This window comes from Brassica oleracea, chromosome C8, assembly GCF_000695525.1.
Source record: "Brassica oleracea var. oleracea cultivar TO1000 chromosome C8, BOL, whole genome shotgun sequence".
Classification (NCBI taxonomy): Eukaryota; Viridiplantae; Streptophyta; class Magnoliopsida; order Brassicales; family Brassicaceae; genus Brassica; species Brassica oleracea.
The window spans coordinates 742,168-758,154 of NC_027755.1; the positions used below are offsets into that span (position 1 = coordinate 742,168).

General features: G+C 34.3%; 2 protein-coding genes across 4 annotated transcripts; one reads left to right on the forward strand and one right to left on the reverse strand.

The window, feature by feature from the left end:
* Nucleotides 1-1,303: 1,303 nt before the first annotated feature.
* LOC106312230 (probable pectate lyase 1) lies at nt 1,304-3,885 on the reverse strand. 3 transcript variants are annotated; one of them, XM_013749672.1, is made up of 6 exons: nt 3,691-3,847; nt 3,336-3,472; nt 3,019-3,099; nt 2,027-2,773; nt 1,747-1,885; nt 1,304-1,656 (listed from the first exon to the last, which is right to left on the reverse strand). In XM_013749672.1, coding segments are annotated over exons 3-6 (1,116 nt in total). In that variant the 5' UTR covers nt 3,021-3,099; nt 3,336-3,472; nt 3,691-3,847; the 3' UTR covers nt 1,304-1,428. The 3 variants fall into 3 exon arrangements, with proteins under 3 accessions (XP_013605126.1, XP_013605127.1, XP_013605125.1); XM_013749673.1 differs by having other exon boundaries at nt 3,336-3,403; nt 3,691-3,780; XM_013749671.1 differs by lacking the exon at nt 3,336-3,472 and having other exon boundaries at nt 3,691-3,885.
* Nucleotides 3,886-9,299: 5,414 nt separating this feature from the next.
* LOC106312232 (probable voltage-gated potassium channel subunit beta) lies at nt 9,300-11,557 on the forward strand. The gene is made up of 5 exons (XM_013749674.1): nt 9,300-9,730; nt 10,391-10,586; nt 10,674-10,817; nt 10,892-11,056; nt 11,143-11,557. The coding sequence occupies exons 1-5, from the start codon at nt 9,363-9,365 to the stop codon at nt 11,254-11,256; spliced, it is 987 nt and encodes a 328-aa protein (XP_013605128.1). The 5' UTR covers nt 9,300-9,362; the 3' UTR covers nt 11,257-11,557.
* Nucleotides 11,558-15,987: the final 4,430 nt, after the last annotated feature.

The following is a 15,987-nucleotide window of genomic DNA, read 5'->3' on the forward strand; positions in this document are numbered from 1 at the left end:
TATTGTTGAGGTTTACAATGAGATTTCTAGGGTTTATATAGCAAAATGTAAGGTTGGTGACAGTTGAAAGTAATAAATTTGGTTACGGACAAAATTAATAACATTTCTCCATGGTAAAGGCTCTCTGGTGATAGAACTATGCGATTGACAACTGATTGGTCCACTTTTATATGTTGGTTTAATTTTGTAATTGGCTAGTATCTTCTTTTAACTCTTCAGGCACTACCGCAAGCGGGATAAGACGTTGAACAAAGATTCAATTCGTCTATCAATTAGTATAAATGAAACAAATTAAACTAAACCATAAAAGAAAATAGTTGTTATAGACGTAATTTTATTTTATATGTATTGTATAAATGTAGAAGTTTATACAAAATTTAGCATTCCTAAAGCATATATATATATATATATATATATATATATATCACTTTAAGTAGTGTATAATATATGCTCTAAGTTGATTGTTAAGTAGTTGAGGATAATCTTAATTAGTCCCAAATCTTAATGATGGTGAAAACAAATCCGTCGGAACATTAATTTGTGCTTGTGATTTTGAATTTTTTTTTTGTCATGTGTGTGCACATGGAGCCGATTTAGCCTGTTCATTAGATTTATCTTGCGTTTCATGCTAACAACCAACTTTCCAATGCAGAAAAAATAAATAAAATAGATATGCTAATTTTATTATTATAATTCTATTCTTTAGAATATGGGTCGACAGTTCTTATAAATTTGTAATATAAAACTGTTATCCAATGTAAACAGCGAAAAGCAGTTTAAAAATATAAAACTTTTGTGGGTGATACATAGGGTTAGCTATTAAAAACGGTCGCAGTTAAACTTTTCATAGTGTTAAAATTTTAAATATCATTATAGCAAAGTTTTATAAATCCCCACACCACTATTAGTTCTTTTTTGTTTGAACATTCCAATTAATATTAGTTCTTTGCTCCAAAAGCTAAAGTATAATCAAGAGTGATTGCAACCACATGGGAAAAATAAAGTTAACAAATCCAGCTAACAAAAAAAAATACAAAGAAAGATAGAAAGATTCACAAATCATTAGACCCTATATTAAATTATAAACCTTAAGAATACACACACAAAAAAACAAGACATAATATTCTTCTTTTTTTCTAGGTAAATGACAAAGATGAAAAAAGAAGAATCTGAGTTGATCAGACAGAACCAACAACACTTCTGGAGTTTCTATTTTACATGAAAGGTTGGTTTTCTTCCCCTTTTCTTGTGTTAGCTTGCGTTTGAAGCAAGCAACCCCGAAGTTGATAAAGATAGACACAAACACACACAAACAAAAAAATGATTTTACATGACAAACGTGTGAGAATGTACACTTTTGTCTGAATATAATGGGAGATGGTTTTAAATTTTGGGGGTAATGGTACGTTGGGAGGAGGTTAAAAACAACTACGAGGAACATTGACTACCTCTGCGACAAGGTAGAGCTCCAGCGTCAGAAGTAATGGTTGCAACCAATGAAGAAGATTTAGCGGCGAGGCTAGATGCACGTGCGTAGCTGCCAGATGCAGCGGCTCCTGAAGAAGTGAAGTAAGCTCCGTTCTGAAGCAAGTCTCCTTCCGATCTCCAGTTCCATCCTTTCCAGTGACTCGCCGGTGTGTCCACTCTCTTTGTCACCTATCGAAAATATTCAACATCATAATGTTACAAAATCACAAACAGCATAATGTCACAAACTCAACATCATAACACCATAATGTCACAAACCTCTTTAGCAAAAGGATTTTTAGGAGCGGCGTAGCGGTTTCCTTGACTGTTAATTGTCGGGTTTGCGCTTCCACCGATGGCGTACATCTCCCAGTGAGTGTAGTCATTGTTCACGACATGGAAATAACCATGTCGACACCTTCAAGAAAGTTTACCGCATTGGTCAGAAAACATATTTATAGAAACAGAGCATACTCTGTTTTTGTTTTGTCTTTATATTTTTTTTATATAAAATAATCAAAATATATATATATATATTTTTTTTGTCTTTATATATTACCTTGGCATTCTTTGAATAAGTCCGACCCCAAAATGGTTATAAGCTATGGTAACTTGCATAGCTCTATCCTTCGTATAAGAATCACTATGTCCGAGCAACATAACCTCGTTGTGGTGAGTCATGTGGTTGTTAGAGATGGTAATGGCCGTCGAGCCCATGACTGCATCCACAAGCCCATCAGCGCAATGAGACAACGAGTTGTGATCAATCCAAACATGACTCGACTCAAAAATCGAAATCGCGTCACCATCCGCCATCGTCCTCCACCCAAAATGCGTCTCCGAGCTTCTCACCATAGCGTTCCCGGTCGGTCTACAGTCATGAATATGCAATCCATGGACTATAACGTTCGTCACAAACTGAATCGTTATGCAACCGCCGTTAGCGATGTGAACGTTTGCGCCACGTCCGTCGATGGTTTTGAAGCTGTTAACGATGAGCTCTTGTTTTAGCTGAATCACCATATCACGTTTGAAAACGATCCATAGCGGTCGGTCTTGGATCACGGCGTGACGTAATGTACCCGGTCTAGGGTTAACAGCGTCGTGGTCACTTGGGTCAGTGACCACGTAGAAACGCCCGTCGCGACCGCCGATCGCGTTTCTTCCGAACCCGATTCCGCAGTCCGCTAGGCGTTTGCGGTTCTTGTGCCAGTTGCGATCGCAACGCCAGCAATCGTCGATGGGGTTGCCTGTTCCGCAAGTAAAGTAACCCAGCTTCCTCCTCTCGGTATGGTTTCTTACACTCCTGTATGAATCATACCCGGTTACATTATGTACTTAAAATAAATATTTTTTAAAAAATCACATTGGGACATGTGCACATGACATGGTGGACGATAGATACTTATGTACTTTTAAGATTTTTTTTCATAGACGTGTGTCGGTGTTAGGTTGTTTGGCTAAGATTCTAGAGGTAAACGGCGTTACAGAGAACCGTTAATTAAGGACAAACGTAAATGTGTAATAAATTGAAATAACAATAGTACTTACATTTCAGCCAAGGCGAGAACTTCGTCCGCTACTTCATCTGGATTCGTCACTGCGTGTTTGTTCCATTCGATTTGGTCCGATCTAAAGAAGAATATAGAAATCTAAAATTGAGAATCTAGATAAAAGTATAAAACTAATGGTTGACCTTAATTCATAGACTTTATAGTAATGTTCACTGGAGAGTGCACACACTACAGTTAAGACTTAAAGGGACATGCTATTATATGACGTAAATAACCCTAGCAGACAGTTCCGACAGCGGCATTGTGTAAGGCTAAAACCGGTAAATTACTCTAAACAGAGTCAAGTGTACCTACACAATAGCGTTGACTCATGCGTGTATGCAAGCTAAAAAGCGGAATGTACGGTCTAGATCGCGTTAGATCTGAATCGCAGAACAAAATTCAATGGCTCAAGTTATTAATTATCCTGGTTCTGCTGCTAATTTTGTCGGCTGAAAAAAAAAATTAAACAGTAAAAACAAATGATATTTTATAATTCTTTTTGGGAAATTTTCTTAGAAATCTTGGGGAAATTTATGTAGTACGAGAATGAAAACATGCAAACAAATTACTAATGTAAAACATATGATGAAAATAAATCTTCTTCTCTGTGTCTATATAAATCTCGTGAGAAAGAAAAAAACAGAGAGGTGTATGGATAAAGAAAGACTTGGAGAGAGATGAGATCTTGTCGTGTGTTTTGTTCTCCATTGCTCCGACGAAGAAGAATAGACACATCGTAGCTAAAATCCATGTCGGAAGAACCGTCATTAGAGCAGAGTGTTTGTCGTTTTCCGAAAGAATTAGAGCGGAGTGAGAGTTATAAAAGACAGTGAGCGTACGAGCTTGGAGATTTATAGAATATGGAGAGGCCAAAAAAAGAAGACGACACGCAAAAGAGACGTTAAGACGGCCGTCATGTATCTATACGATACGACGTCGTGTACACAATTTGATTCTTCGTTTTGCCTTTTTAACGTGATTAGTTGTTAACTCCATCTCTTTATTTACAGCTCTAGCCTCCACTAACTGCTCAAGTGTGTGATTAACAGACATTGCATGCTTTAATGCATTTTGATCAAAAGTCTATATATGATAAAAAAAAATTCATAACTCAATTATATAAAACTTGCAACACATGGATAATGTATATTGAAGGGATTTGAACCTATCAATTATAATGCCAAATCTTATTACTGAGTTAACCAGAGAGTAAGTAAGAAGTCAGATTCCACAAAATTTAGATGATTGATTAACAATAAAATTAATCTTACTCATTAGAATTTAGTTAGATGTTATTCTAACTAAAAAGAAAATTACATCAAAAACACAATATTCATTAATCAAATCATTTGCTAAAATTGTATATATCCTGTCGATATATACTTGATTAATGAGCTTATGCGTAGTTATAAGTTCATATAAATGACTATGAATTTTTAAAGAATATAAAATGAGTTGGTAATCGACTAACTATTGATCTATCATTTATGAATAACTGAGTAACTTCAAATATGAGTGAAGCAAAAGAACAAGTTGATTGGCTTCTAACTGATGCTTTCACTTTCGCATCAACAACATGTGATGATGTGAATATTACTTAAGCAGAATATTACGGAAACCAGTTGTCATAGTTTCTTGCTGAATTGGCGGGTACTATCCTTTGATTTCCGATGGCGTAAATCACGGCTTGTAAAGAAAGAAAAATCCACGTAGAACTTAAAGAATACGCGTTGAGTCATTGACTAACCCATCCAAAGAAGTTTCAATCTGTTCTCACTATATTAGTTGGAAACTGGGATGCTCAATAAATTTGGTCAAAACGATTAAAGCAGACTGGAAACTGTATTGTGAAAACGAATTCAAAGCAAATTGAAACAAAAATAAATCATATTCCATACCGAACTGAAAAAAAAGAAAAGAAAAAAACAATGATATAACTTTTCCTTCTAATCAATCATAGATATATTTTGTACAAATTAGTATAAATTTATTTTAAAGCATATTTCTATATACAAAATTATAATTATATGATGTATACCATGTGTTTTCATCATGGGAGAGGTTGGAAGGGTGGTAACTGTTAATTATTGAAACTTTTTTTTGTTACACTTTTACTGCTTAAATTACTTTTGTAAAAGTGCAAAAAGGTATAATTAAAGAGAAAGATATTGTTGGGGCGAAATGTTTGGTTAGGCCAAAACTCGCGGGTCAAATTGGATCGTAGTCACTTTTATTTTACTTAACGTTTTTATCTCTTTTTATTTTGGATTTTTAACGTTAAAACCCCTCAACTAAATTTGTTTTAGATAAAAATCTTCAAACTAAGTATTTAATGAAAAAACTCTCAAACTAACGTTATTTAATGAATTAAACCTTAACAAGTCATAATTACCATTACTACCGGTAAATTTTTAATTTAGCGGTTTCTACATTAAGTAAACATAGTTGAGGAGTTTTACCATAAAAATTTAAAAACAAAAATAATCAAAATTTTATAATATTATTTAAAAATTAGTAACTTTTTTTTGACAACATAAGCGAAAACTAAGTAACTGGACCGTGCGATTCAGAAAGCCAAACCGAAAGTATTGAATCGACATATAACATAGCTGAAGGAGAACTCATCGCACCACTTGCAAGCTTGTCCGCCATAGTATTTTGTGCTCTTGCAATATATCTGATCCGGAAGTTAGGGAAGAAAGTCTTACTGCGTCTAAATTCTTTATATAATTTTTGTTATATTTTCTCGGTTTTTACATTTTTAATTTATACATATATAACATTGATGTTAAAAACACATCAAACTCATATATTTACAAAAAAAAATAAAAAATGATAATTTTGAAAATTTAAGTTACTAATTTTTAGATAATATTATAAAATTTTGATTTTTTTTTTATTTTTAATGGTAAAGCCCCTCAACTATGTTTACTTAATGTATAAACCCGTAAACTAAAGATTTACCAGTAGTATTGGTAATTATGACATGTTAGGATTTACTTCATTAAATAAAGTTAGTTTAGAGGCTTTTACGTTAAATACTTAGTTCCAGGATTTTTACCCAAAACAAACATAGTTGAGGGGTTTTAACGGTAAAAATCCTTTTATTTTATGTTTCCCTTTCCTCATATAAGTGAAAAACAGCAAGTAACGATTATCCGACTTTAGTGTTCATGTTCTGTGTACAAATATATTGTTTGACTGGATTTTATTATCACATTCCATTTACGACATCTTTATTGCATGTAAGTGTTTGTCTTCTTAACGTTACAGCATGTAAGTGTTTGATTTGATCAACTTGAATCAAATCACCGAGATGTCATCTTCATGATTCGAATTATTTTATTTATCGTTTGTTGCTAACCTACTATATTAGCCGGAGCACCGACACTCCCAAAACGTTACTTAATTATCGAATGGTTGGAGCTTGGATCCACTCGTCACTCGATGTCATCGTTTGTGCTATAATGAGACGTCGTTTTTCTTTTGTCTGTTATTCTATCTGTTGCTTTTGTTATAAACTAGATGACAAGATTTTTATACAAGAAAGAATACAGAGATTTTTGGTTTCTCAAAATTTTAGTTGGTTTTATTTGCAAAAGACGTTATAGAGATGGACTTTGCAGTGATAACAAATATGACTAACTCAGCCAAAAATTATACCAAAATTTTGGCACGTTGCGGAACAGAATGGGAAACAATACTTTCAGTACATGAAACTCTTTGATTGTGTTCTGTAGATTAATAAATTCATTTATCTCAGACAATAGTAATTGATAACGTACGAGGAAATGAATATAAAAACTCAAGAAACAAATGTCAACACTTTGGTAGGAGATTTGGACAGACTTTTTGATCTTTGCCTCCTTTTCTTTCTTTCTTGGTGGCCGATAAAACTAGAATTTTCTGTAAGATGGATAACGAAGCAAAACCCCACACTCACATGCATGGCATCAAGTGCCATATGTTTCCCCAACCCATTCATTACCAAATAACTTTATAATTCATTACAAACTTTACCTAATATCTACTCGTAATTATAAACCTGAATGTCAAAAACATTAGTATTAAATATTTACCTTTCTAAAATTCCCTATTTTAATTATACAAATGAATCTCTATTATAATAACCAAAAATTAAGCATAATAGTTATATATATAGCTTGTTTGGTAACCTAGTAAAATAACGAAATAATATATACGCTAGCTTACAAACCAATTTTGTATAATATAGTACGTTCAATTGCTGGATAATATAACTTTTAAAAAGTCTAGAGAATTAAAAATGTCGTTCGATAAGGTTATATAATTGATAATAAATATGTAACCAAAGCATCATTTCAGGATTTGATTAGCCCTTTGTCAAAAAAGAGAGAAATTTGATTGTTATCAGCCCAACTTGTTTGCAAAATCCAGCATCTCATGTGAAAGAGTTAACTAGAAAATCTGTAAAGTAAGATCATTATAGGCCTTGAAGTGGCCTACATAGAAACAAAGCCCAAAACACATGAAAAGAAACAGAGTTCAATATGCATGTCTCTTTGGGTGTGAGCATGAGTGTAGAAGGGAGCTGAGCAATTTTCACGTGACAGTGACTTGATTTTATTCGTATACGCCAACGCTCTCCCATTACAAGACAACTCTCCAATTAGTGAAAGATGGAGATTACTGATTAGACTAAAGGCACAACCACATGGCCACCACATGTTTATCTTGTGGCCATTAAGACCAACCGCAACGGAAGCCCTTAGCGATTCCTAAGGGTCACCAAAGTTAATGGTAATATAAAAACTATATTTCAGCATAATTATCTAATGATCAACCCGTAAGTAAGGGGTCGAGGGAGCTGAACCTTGGGCGACGTGGCAGGTGGGTATTGGCGGAAGATTCATTCGTCTTTGCTGGAGACGGAAAAAAAATTCATTTTCGACGAAGGAGAGAAAAAAAAAGAAAGCTGTCGAGAAAAGGCGATAAAAGGCGATTTCCAATCGATTTTGACGAAGGTGTAGCTTCACACGATCTTTGGATATGACACGCTTTCTTCGGTCCTCCAGGTACCTTAAACGATATTAATGTTCTCGATCGCTCTCCTGTTTTTGATGACATTTTACAAGGTAAAGCTCCGAGGGTAAAGTACATGGTCAACGGACACATGTATAAGTTGGCGTACTACCTCACAGACGGTATATATCCAAAATGGTCAACATTTATCCAATCTATCACCCTCCCTCAAAGTCCTCAGGAACAGTTATTTGCTAAATTTCAAGAAACTACCCGAAAAGATGTAGAGTGGGCTTTTGGAGTATTGCAAGCTCGATTTGCGATTGTGAGAAACCCGGTAAAAACTTTGGATAAGGAAAAGATAGGAAAGATTACGAGAGCATGTATCATCCTACACAATATGATAGTCGAAAATGAACGGGACGGATACACTTGTATCGATATATCTGAATTTGAAGAAGGAGACAGCACTAGAACTTCACAGGTGGAAACGGAGAGACCTACAAATCTGAATAATATGTTTCCCAATCAGAATGATCTTCGTGATAGGAATATGCATGCCCAATTGAAACATGACTTAATTCAAAATGTATGGAACAAATTTGGTGATGAATATTAATAATTGTTGTATCTTTATTTTTAATTATTGTGATTTTAAATTTATTCATACTATATTATTAAAACATTTGGTAATTCACTTTAAAAAAAAAAAAAAAATTTATTCTAAGGATTTTTTATTAGGATTCATCATTGTAAACACTTATTTAGTTCGGATCTTTAACTATTTAATAAAAAAAAAATTATTTTTAAATTTCTAAGGGTTTCATGATGGGTGCCACCACCGTGAATGCTCTGAGAACCAACAAATCTTCTCCTTTCAAACTTTTTACCTTTTTAATAACTTAAAGTACTACGAACGCTATCAAGCGTTTCTTTTAAAGTACGAGATCACACATCTTTAATTTGTTTGGTCGAAAGTACGACACCGATTTAAATTCACTAAACCGGAGTACCCTCAAACCGGAAAACACCGTATCAAATAATCAAATTTTCGACGTCTTTTTAAACTCGATTGCGACTGAACCATAAAATGTATCCAAATATTAAACTCGATTGTGACTGAACCATAAAATTTATTCGAAATTGATGTCAAGAAAATGAACTTATATCGAAATTGGTTAACCTGTACCGGAAAAGTTAAACCAAACCGGATCTTATCGCACTTTTTCTTTTAAGTGTCACTTGTTATTTATTGCTAATAAAGTACATACTTAATTGTCTGATCATCGCTCATTTCAACTCTTCAGATCAAACAGATTTGTCTCGATTCCTGCAACGATGCAGTACAAGAACTTGGGGAGATCTGGTCTGAAGGTGAGCACGCTCTCTTTCGGAGCGTGGGTGACTTTCGGCAACCAGCTAGATGTGAAAGAAGCCAAGTCGATTCTTCAGTGTTGCCGTGACCACGGAGTCAATTTCTTCGACAACGCCGAGGTTTACGCCAATGGTCGCGCCGAGGAGATTATGGGCCAGGCGATTCGTGAGCTGGGCTGGCGCAGATCCGACGTCGTCGTCTCCACCAAGATCTTCTGGGGTGGTCCTGGTCCTAACGACAAAGGTTTGTCGAGGAAACATATCGTTGAAGGCACCAAAGCTTCTCTCAAAAGACTCGATATGGAATATGTCGATGTGCTCTATTGTCACAGGTGAATAAAGATTCAGTCTTTTTTTTTTTAAATGTGATAATGATTTGACTCTTATTTTTGTGGGAATTATAGAGGAAAAAATAGGTATGGGTTGGAGATGCCCTTAGGCTTTGTGAGAATGAATCTTTGTCTTAATGTACTATGTTGTCTCTTGCATTTAATTCTCAAGTGATGGGCTTTGGTCTCTGTATCTTGAAATATACGTTTCACTTTTGGAAACATTATCTTGGAATCAACTGCATCATCCATCTTGCTATCTTTGTGATATGTGATGATTAAGACAGATCTAAAAGTGGGCATCTTTGCATTGATCTTAGTAGCAATAGCTTCATTTTTAGAAACATTATTCATCATGCATGACTTAGTTGTAGATTTTTAGTTTTCATATGATCTCTTGACTCGTTCATACTGATTATTATCTCGATGATCCAGGGCCAATCCTGAGAAAAGCCGAATGAACCATTACATAGACTTACCTTAGCTTCCAAATTTGTTATAAAAAAAACAATTATTGAAATCTTTACTAAATCTCCCAAAGCTCCCAAAATCTCTGGATCTGCATCTTGATATCGTTGTGATGTGTTATGATCAATAAATGAACAAAATGTTGGCATCTTTGGATTGATCTTAGTAGCAATATCTTCATTTAATTTGTCACAGGCCGGATGCTTCGACTCCTATAGAAGAGACAGTGAGGGCGATGAACTACGTGATTGATAAGGGTTGGGCATTCTACTGGGGAACTAGTGAATGGTCAGCTCAGCAAATCACAGAAGCATGGGGAGCTGCTGAGAGGCTGGATCTGGTCGGTCCAATCGTTGAACAGCCTGAGTACAACATGTTCGCTAGGCACAAGGTTTGTTATCTTACATTCCCTTTCTTTGTGTATTAAGTCTAATGTTGTTATGTAGCTGAAGTTTGTTGTGGTCTTATGTTTATGCAGGTGGAGTCAGAGTTTCTTCCTCTGTACACAAACCATGGCATAGGTCTCACTACTTGGAGTCCACTTGCATCCGGTGTGCTCACTGGTAAATACAACAAGGGAGCTATTCCTTCGGACAGCCGATTTGCACTGGAGAACTACAAAGTAAATCCTTTTGTTATTGCTCTTTGGTCATAACTGTTTTCAACTGCATCTTATTACATCTTACTGTTTTGCAGAACCTTGCCAATAGATCACTTGTGGATGACGTGCTGAGGAAAGTCAGCGGTCTCAAGCCTATTGCAGATGAGCTAGGTGTAACCTTGGCTCAGCTTGCAATAGCATGGTGTGCTTCAAATCCTAATGTGTCATCAGTTATCACCGGTGCCACAAGGGAATCACAGGTCAGTTACTTATAACCCCACATTCTCAGGAGCATAGGGAATGTCTAAGTCTAGACTTTGACTAAGATTTTTTTTTTTTAACACAGATTCAAGAAAACATGAAGGCTGTTGATGTGATCCCACTGTTGACACCACATGTTCTGGACAAGATCGAGCAAGTGATACAGAGCAAACCTAAACGTCCTGAATCGTACCGTTAAAAACCAAATCCTGAGATCTCTCTCTTTCCCTATTGGAACGGTTTCAAAAAGAGTGTTGCAGGCATAGAGAGATCATTTGGAGCTCTGGGATGTTTGTTCATTGGATGGTGTTGTCTTTGTGTTGTTCTCATGCATTTTAAAACTCGAGACAGAGAGCGTTATGTGTGTGTTTTGTTAGTTTCTATCTTTTTAAAACGGTCTTATATTGTTTGTGAAACTTAAGATTTGGCTCTTTGTAGTTGCATTGTCATGAGGTCAGTGTTATTTATCCCCTATATATTATTTGTGAAACATTACGACTTCTTTTTGTAGCCACATGTCATCACTAAGATGATTCTTAGAATGATTCTTAGAATTATTAGAGAATAGGTTGGTTCATCTAATTATATAATAAGTTTTTTATTAAACTAACCATAAATTCATTATTAATGTCATTTATTATTTACTTAAATAAAGATTACGGAATTGTCTAATGTTGTCTCACATTCAAATTTTGCGATCCATGGTTTAAAATTTTTGTTATGACAAAATACAAATGATTACAAAATCATATAAATAAAATTTTAATTTAATTAATCATTAAGATTTAAAATATATATATGTATATATATCATTCTAAATTAAACTATAAACCATATTGAATAAATAAATATTTTAGTTTCAAAATTTACTTTGAATAATTTTTTTTGATAAAAGTTTTGAATTAACATTGATAAATTTTTTTAAATTATCAATTACTAAAACTATTGATCCCACAATGAAAATTTTGTTATCAGTAATTTAAAATTTTTGCTATTAAAAATACACTTGATAAAAATACATATGAGTAGAAAGCATCATTTTAAAAAAAAATAGACATTAATATTAAAAATATACTATGTATGTTAATATCTTTTAAATTTAATTACATATCCTATCAAATGTTTTAAAAAAAATGTTTAGATTAATAAAATTGATTTATACGTTCGCACCAATTTAATTATATATGTAATAGTTACTGACTTTTAATTATTCAATATATATCTATTATTTCCGTAAAAACATATAATACATAAAATAATTTATATATATAATGTTTATCGCGGGTCCTAGTAATTAAATATTTGTTGAGCAGTATGTAACGCTGAACGTGCACATCACAATGTCCGCACCATTTTAGTCTAATGTTTATTTTACTTTTTATTGGCACTTTGTCATTTGTCAAACATTGACACTCTCTTATCCTTAATGTACATCATAGTAGTGAGGCTGGTGATGATCAAAAAACTTACAAATCCGATGAGAATCATTCATCGTAAAGCTTTCCCTTCAACATGTATCCGCAACATCTTGTTTTTTTATGATGCCAATAAAATTGATACTTGGAGTTTCGCTTTCTCAGTTTCTTTTTTCAATCTTCTGAAGATTCTGTTTCTCAGTTTCAATCTGAAATATTATTAACTCTGATTTCGGGAAATATAAACTTATCTATTACAAATTGTTATGAAAATTTTATCAAACCCCATAAGTATGTTAATAGTCATTGTAATAAATGCATTCTTGAAACTCTATCTGTTTAAAGAAATCTCACTATGCTGTGAATGTGAACTCTCCAGCTCCACTTTGGCTTACTTTTTGAGTTTCTTGCTACTCTTCTGTTTCAGTATCTAACTTGGTTCTCGTCCCCACTCTGGTACGGCCAAAAAATCCTCCAAAAGAAGACAAAACAGTAAGGCTATGAAGCAAGTGATTAAAATCAAAACACTTTATAAACATATTAAACTTACTTTTGAGTTTCTTGATACCTCTTTATGTTTCAGTGTATCTCCTCGATCTCTGATTCCTTCTTATCAATAACTTTTGATCACCTCCACGATGGCTTGCCCTTCCCTCGCCAAATATATAACAGGGAAAAAGCATATTAAACATATTGTTGAAAACTTTAAAATAAATCAAAACACTTTGCATACTCAAGGAAAACTTTGAAAATTAGTTTTAAGTGTTAAATTTACAATACTAAAAATATATATTACACTATTAACAGACCATAAAAAATTCTATGGACATGATGCAACAGTTTGGCTTGCTTCTACATATTGCAATTCATTAGCTTAAACTTTTTCCCAAAATGAAAATTAGTGTAAGTGTTAAATTTACAATACTAAAAATATATATTACACTATTAACAGACCATAAAAAATTCTATGGACATGATGCAACAGTTTGGCTTGCTTCTACATATTGCAATTCATTAGCTTAAACTTTTTCCCAAAATGAAAATTAGTGTAAGTGTTAAATTTACAATAAAAAACACATGTTAAACATGTACACCAAACTTACGGGCTATAGAAATTCTATAGACTGGATGCAATAGTTTGGTTTGTTTTTAACATATTGAAATTTATCACCTACACCTTTCTCCAAAATGAAAACTAGTATAAGTCTTAAATTTACAATACGAATAACATATTAAACATATACACAAGCTAACGGACCATAGTTTGGTTTGCTTCTACATATTGCAATTCATTACCTTAAACTTTTTCCCAAAATGAAAATTAGTGTAAGTGTTAAATTTACAATTAAAAAACATGTTAAACATGTACACCAAACTAACGGACTATAGAAATTCTATAGACTGGATGCAATAGTTTGGTTTGTTTTTAACATATTGAAATTTATCACCTACACCTTTCTCAAAAATGAAAACTAGTATAAGTCTTAAATTTACAATACGAATAACATATTAAACATATACCCCGCTAACGGACCATAGAAAATTTTATAGACAGAATTGTGCAATATATATTATATAATATCAAAATTTAAAACCAAAAATAAAAAGTAAAAAAAAAAAAAATAGTTTTTTTAGTTTAAAAAGAAAAACTGACCGGATCCGATGTCAATCTTTTGACACGAAACGAGTTGTTTTCCTCATGTTAATATTATGGATGAGGCCAGGAGAGAAAGAGTTCGTCTCAGTAAAACATTCTGGCTCGAGAAGGTGCTCGTAAACCTCTCCATGATCGAAATGGCTTCGTCATCTGGCTTGCCCTTCCCTCGTTTCCACTATGGTATAACCTCTGTCACAGCCAGAAAATCCTCTAGAAGAACACACCATGAAGCAAAGTGATGCAACATATAAGTTTCCCCGTAACAAAATATTCTTTTTCAGAAAAAAAAAGCTTTGCTCGAGAAGAAACAGCAATTATCATAAAGAAATAAAGAGTGGGAAATTTGGATGCGTCGAGTGAAGTAAAAGAGTGAGTAATAGAAGAAGTAAGAGATATGTGTTGAAAATAGAGGGTTTGAGAACTGAATGTTTATGTTCTTATTATTAATGAATCATATGTTCTTTTATATAAGGATTACAAGATAAAAATAAAAGGAAATAGTACAAATTCTAATCCAACATGATTTATGATAATTACTAAATCATAAACCAACAAGGAATACGAAAACTAGAATAATGGAAAGTCATGGCCGACTTTCTCTCTCTCTCCAGGTCGCGGCCGCCGTCTCTCTTTCTAGGATTTGGGCCATCTCTCTCTCTAGGGTTTCGGCCGGTTTATGTACCGGGCTGGTTATGGACATTCATCACTTGATTTATAACACTCCCCCTGGATGCCATAACCATACAGGATCCGTAATACGCTTCACGTTGCCTCATTAAAACCTTATCAGGAAAACCCAGTGGGACAAAACCATGATGAAGGAAAAAGAGTACAACACGTACTACTCCCCCTGATGTTAACCTCAGTGGAAGTCCTTTAGTCTACGCATCAGATGCGTGAACTGTCCTGAACATGCAGGTGGGGAATCGGCCAGTTTTATTTCTGTACCGTAATTAGACCACTTTGACCTCTTCGGTCCTTTCTCATGTCCTTTGACATCATGTGTCTTATTGAAATAGATGAGCTGATCAATGTGAACCACACTGTCCTCAAATCTTTTGCAAATCATGTATGCATGGATCCTTTTGCAAAACGTGTACATGGTCTAGACGTGATCGTCTACCATCGACTGTTCTTATGCTTTGGTCGGACAAACTAAGCATACTCATGGACAATATTCTGAGCATGATACTATGAATTAATGATCTCAGGTTATGAGACTATGATCCGGTGTCTTACTACACGGATGTGTACCACTCGGACGTGTACCAATGCCTTTGTCCATTGATCTTTCTATTATCATCATACTCTTAATCTAATTGATCCATGTTGAGTCATAGACTTCAACTTCATAAGTTCACGGATACTCCCATTGGCTATTATGATCCGTGATGATGATAAAGTACGGATGGTATGAGTTTCTTCTTCTCACTACCTCGACCATACTGATCGAGCCATGTTTTGAATTATAGACATTGTCTATACATGCGGTCATCGATCTCTCTTTTGCATTCGGTGATGCCATATATATATATATGTCTCGGACATTGCAGTCCTCTATCCATCTCTTGATGGCGTCCCATGACCTCTGTTGCTGTGGATCATATCACACACTGGCTATACGAGTTTGATTATACATCTATTAGGTCATGGATCTCGATTACACGAGCTGATGGACAACATACACTTTGGTATCTGATCGAGAGTGATGTATAAAACGTCTCCTCTCATCCTCACGACAATGCCTCGTGGGAGTAACAACAGTAGCAAACTATTTTGCTATGCCGGATCCTAATCAATGGATCTGATGTCGGTTTGGTCAATTCGAAGACATGTTATATGAGATAACAAACCGAGG

Bases quoted from the DNA above. Each gene is read 5' to 3' on its own strand.
- LOC106312230 (XM_013749671.1), bottom strand. From the start codon at position 3,791: ATGACGGTTCTTCCGACATGGATTTTAGCTACGATGTGTCTATTCTTC. The intron at 2,774-3,018 runs GTAAGTACTATT...TGATTCATACAG, and splicing joins GTTCTCGCCTTGGCTGAAAT to GAGTGTAAGAAACCATACCG. The intron at 1,657-1,746 runs GTTTGTGACATT...TATTTTCGATAG, and splicing joins AAAATCCTTTTGCTAAAGAG to GTGACAAAGAGAGTGGACAC.
- LOC106312232 (XM_013749674.1), top strand. From the start codon at position 9,363: ATGCAGTACAAGAACTTGGGGAGATCTGGTCTGAAGGTGAGCACGCTC. The intron at 9,731-10,390 runs GTGAATAAAGAT...AATTTGTCACAG, and splicing joins GATGTGCTCTATTGTCACAG to GCCGGATGCTTCGACTCCTA. The intron at 11,057-11,142 runs GTCAGTTACTTA...TTTTTAACACAG, and splicing joins GTGCCACAAGGGAATCACAG to ATTCAAGAAAACATGAAGGC.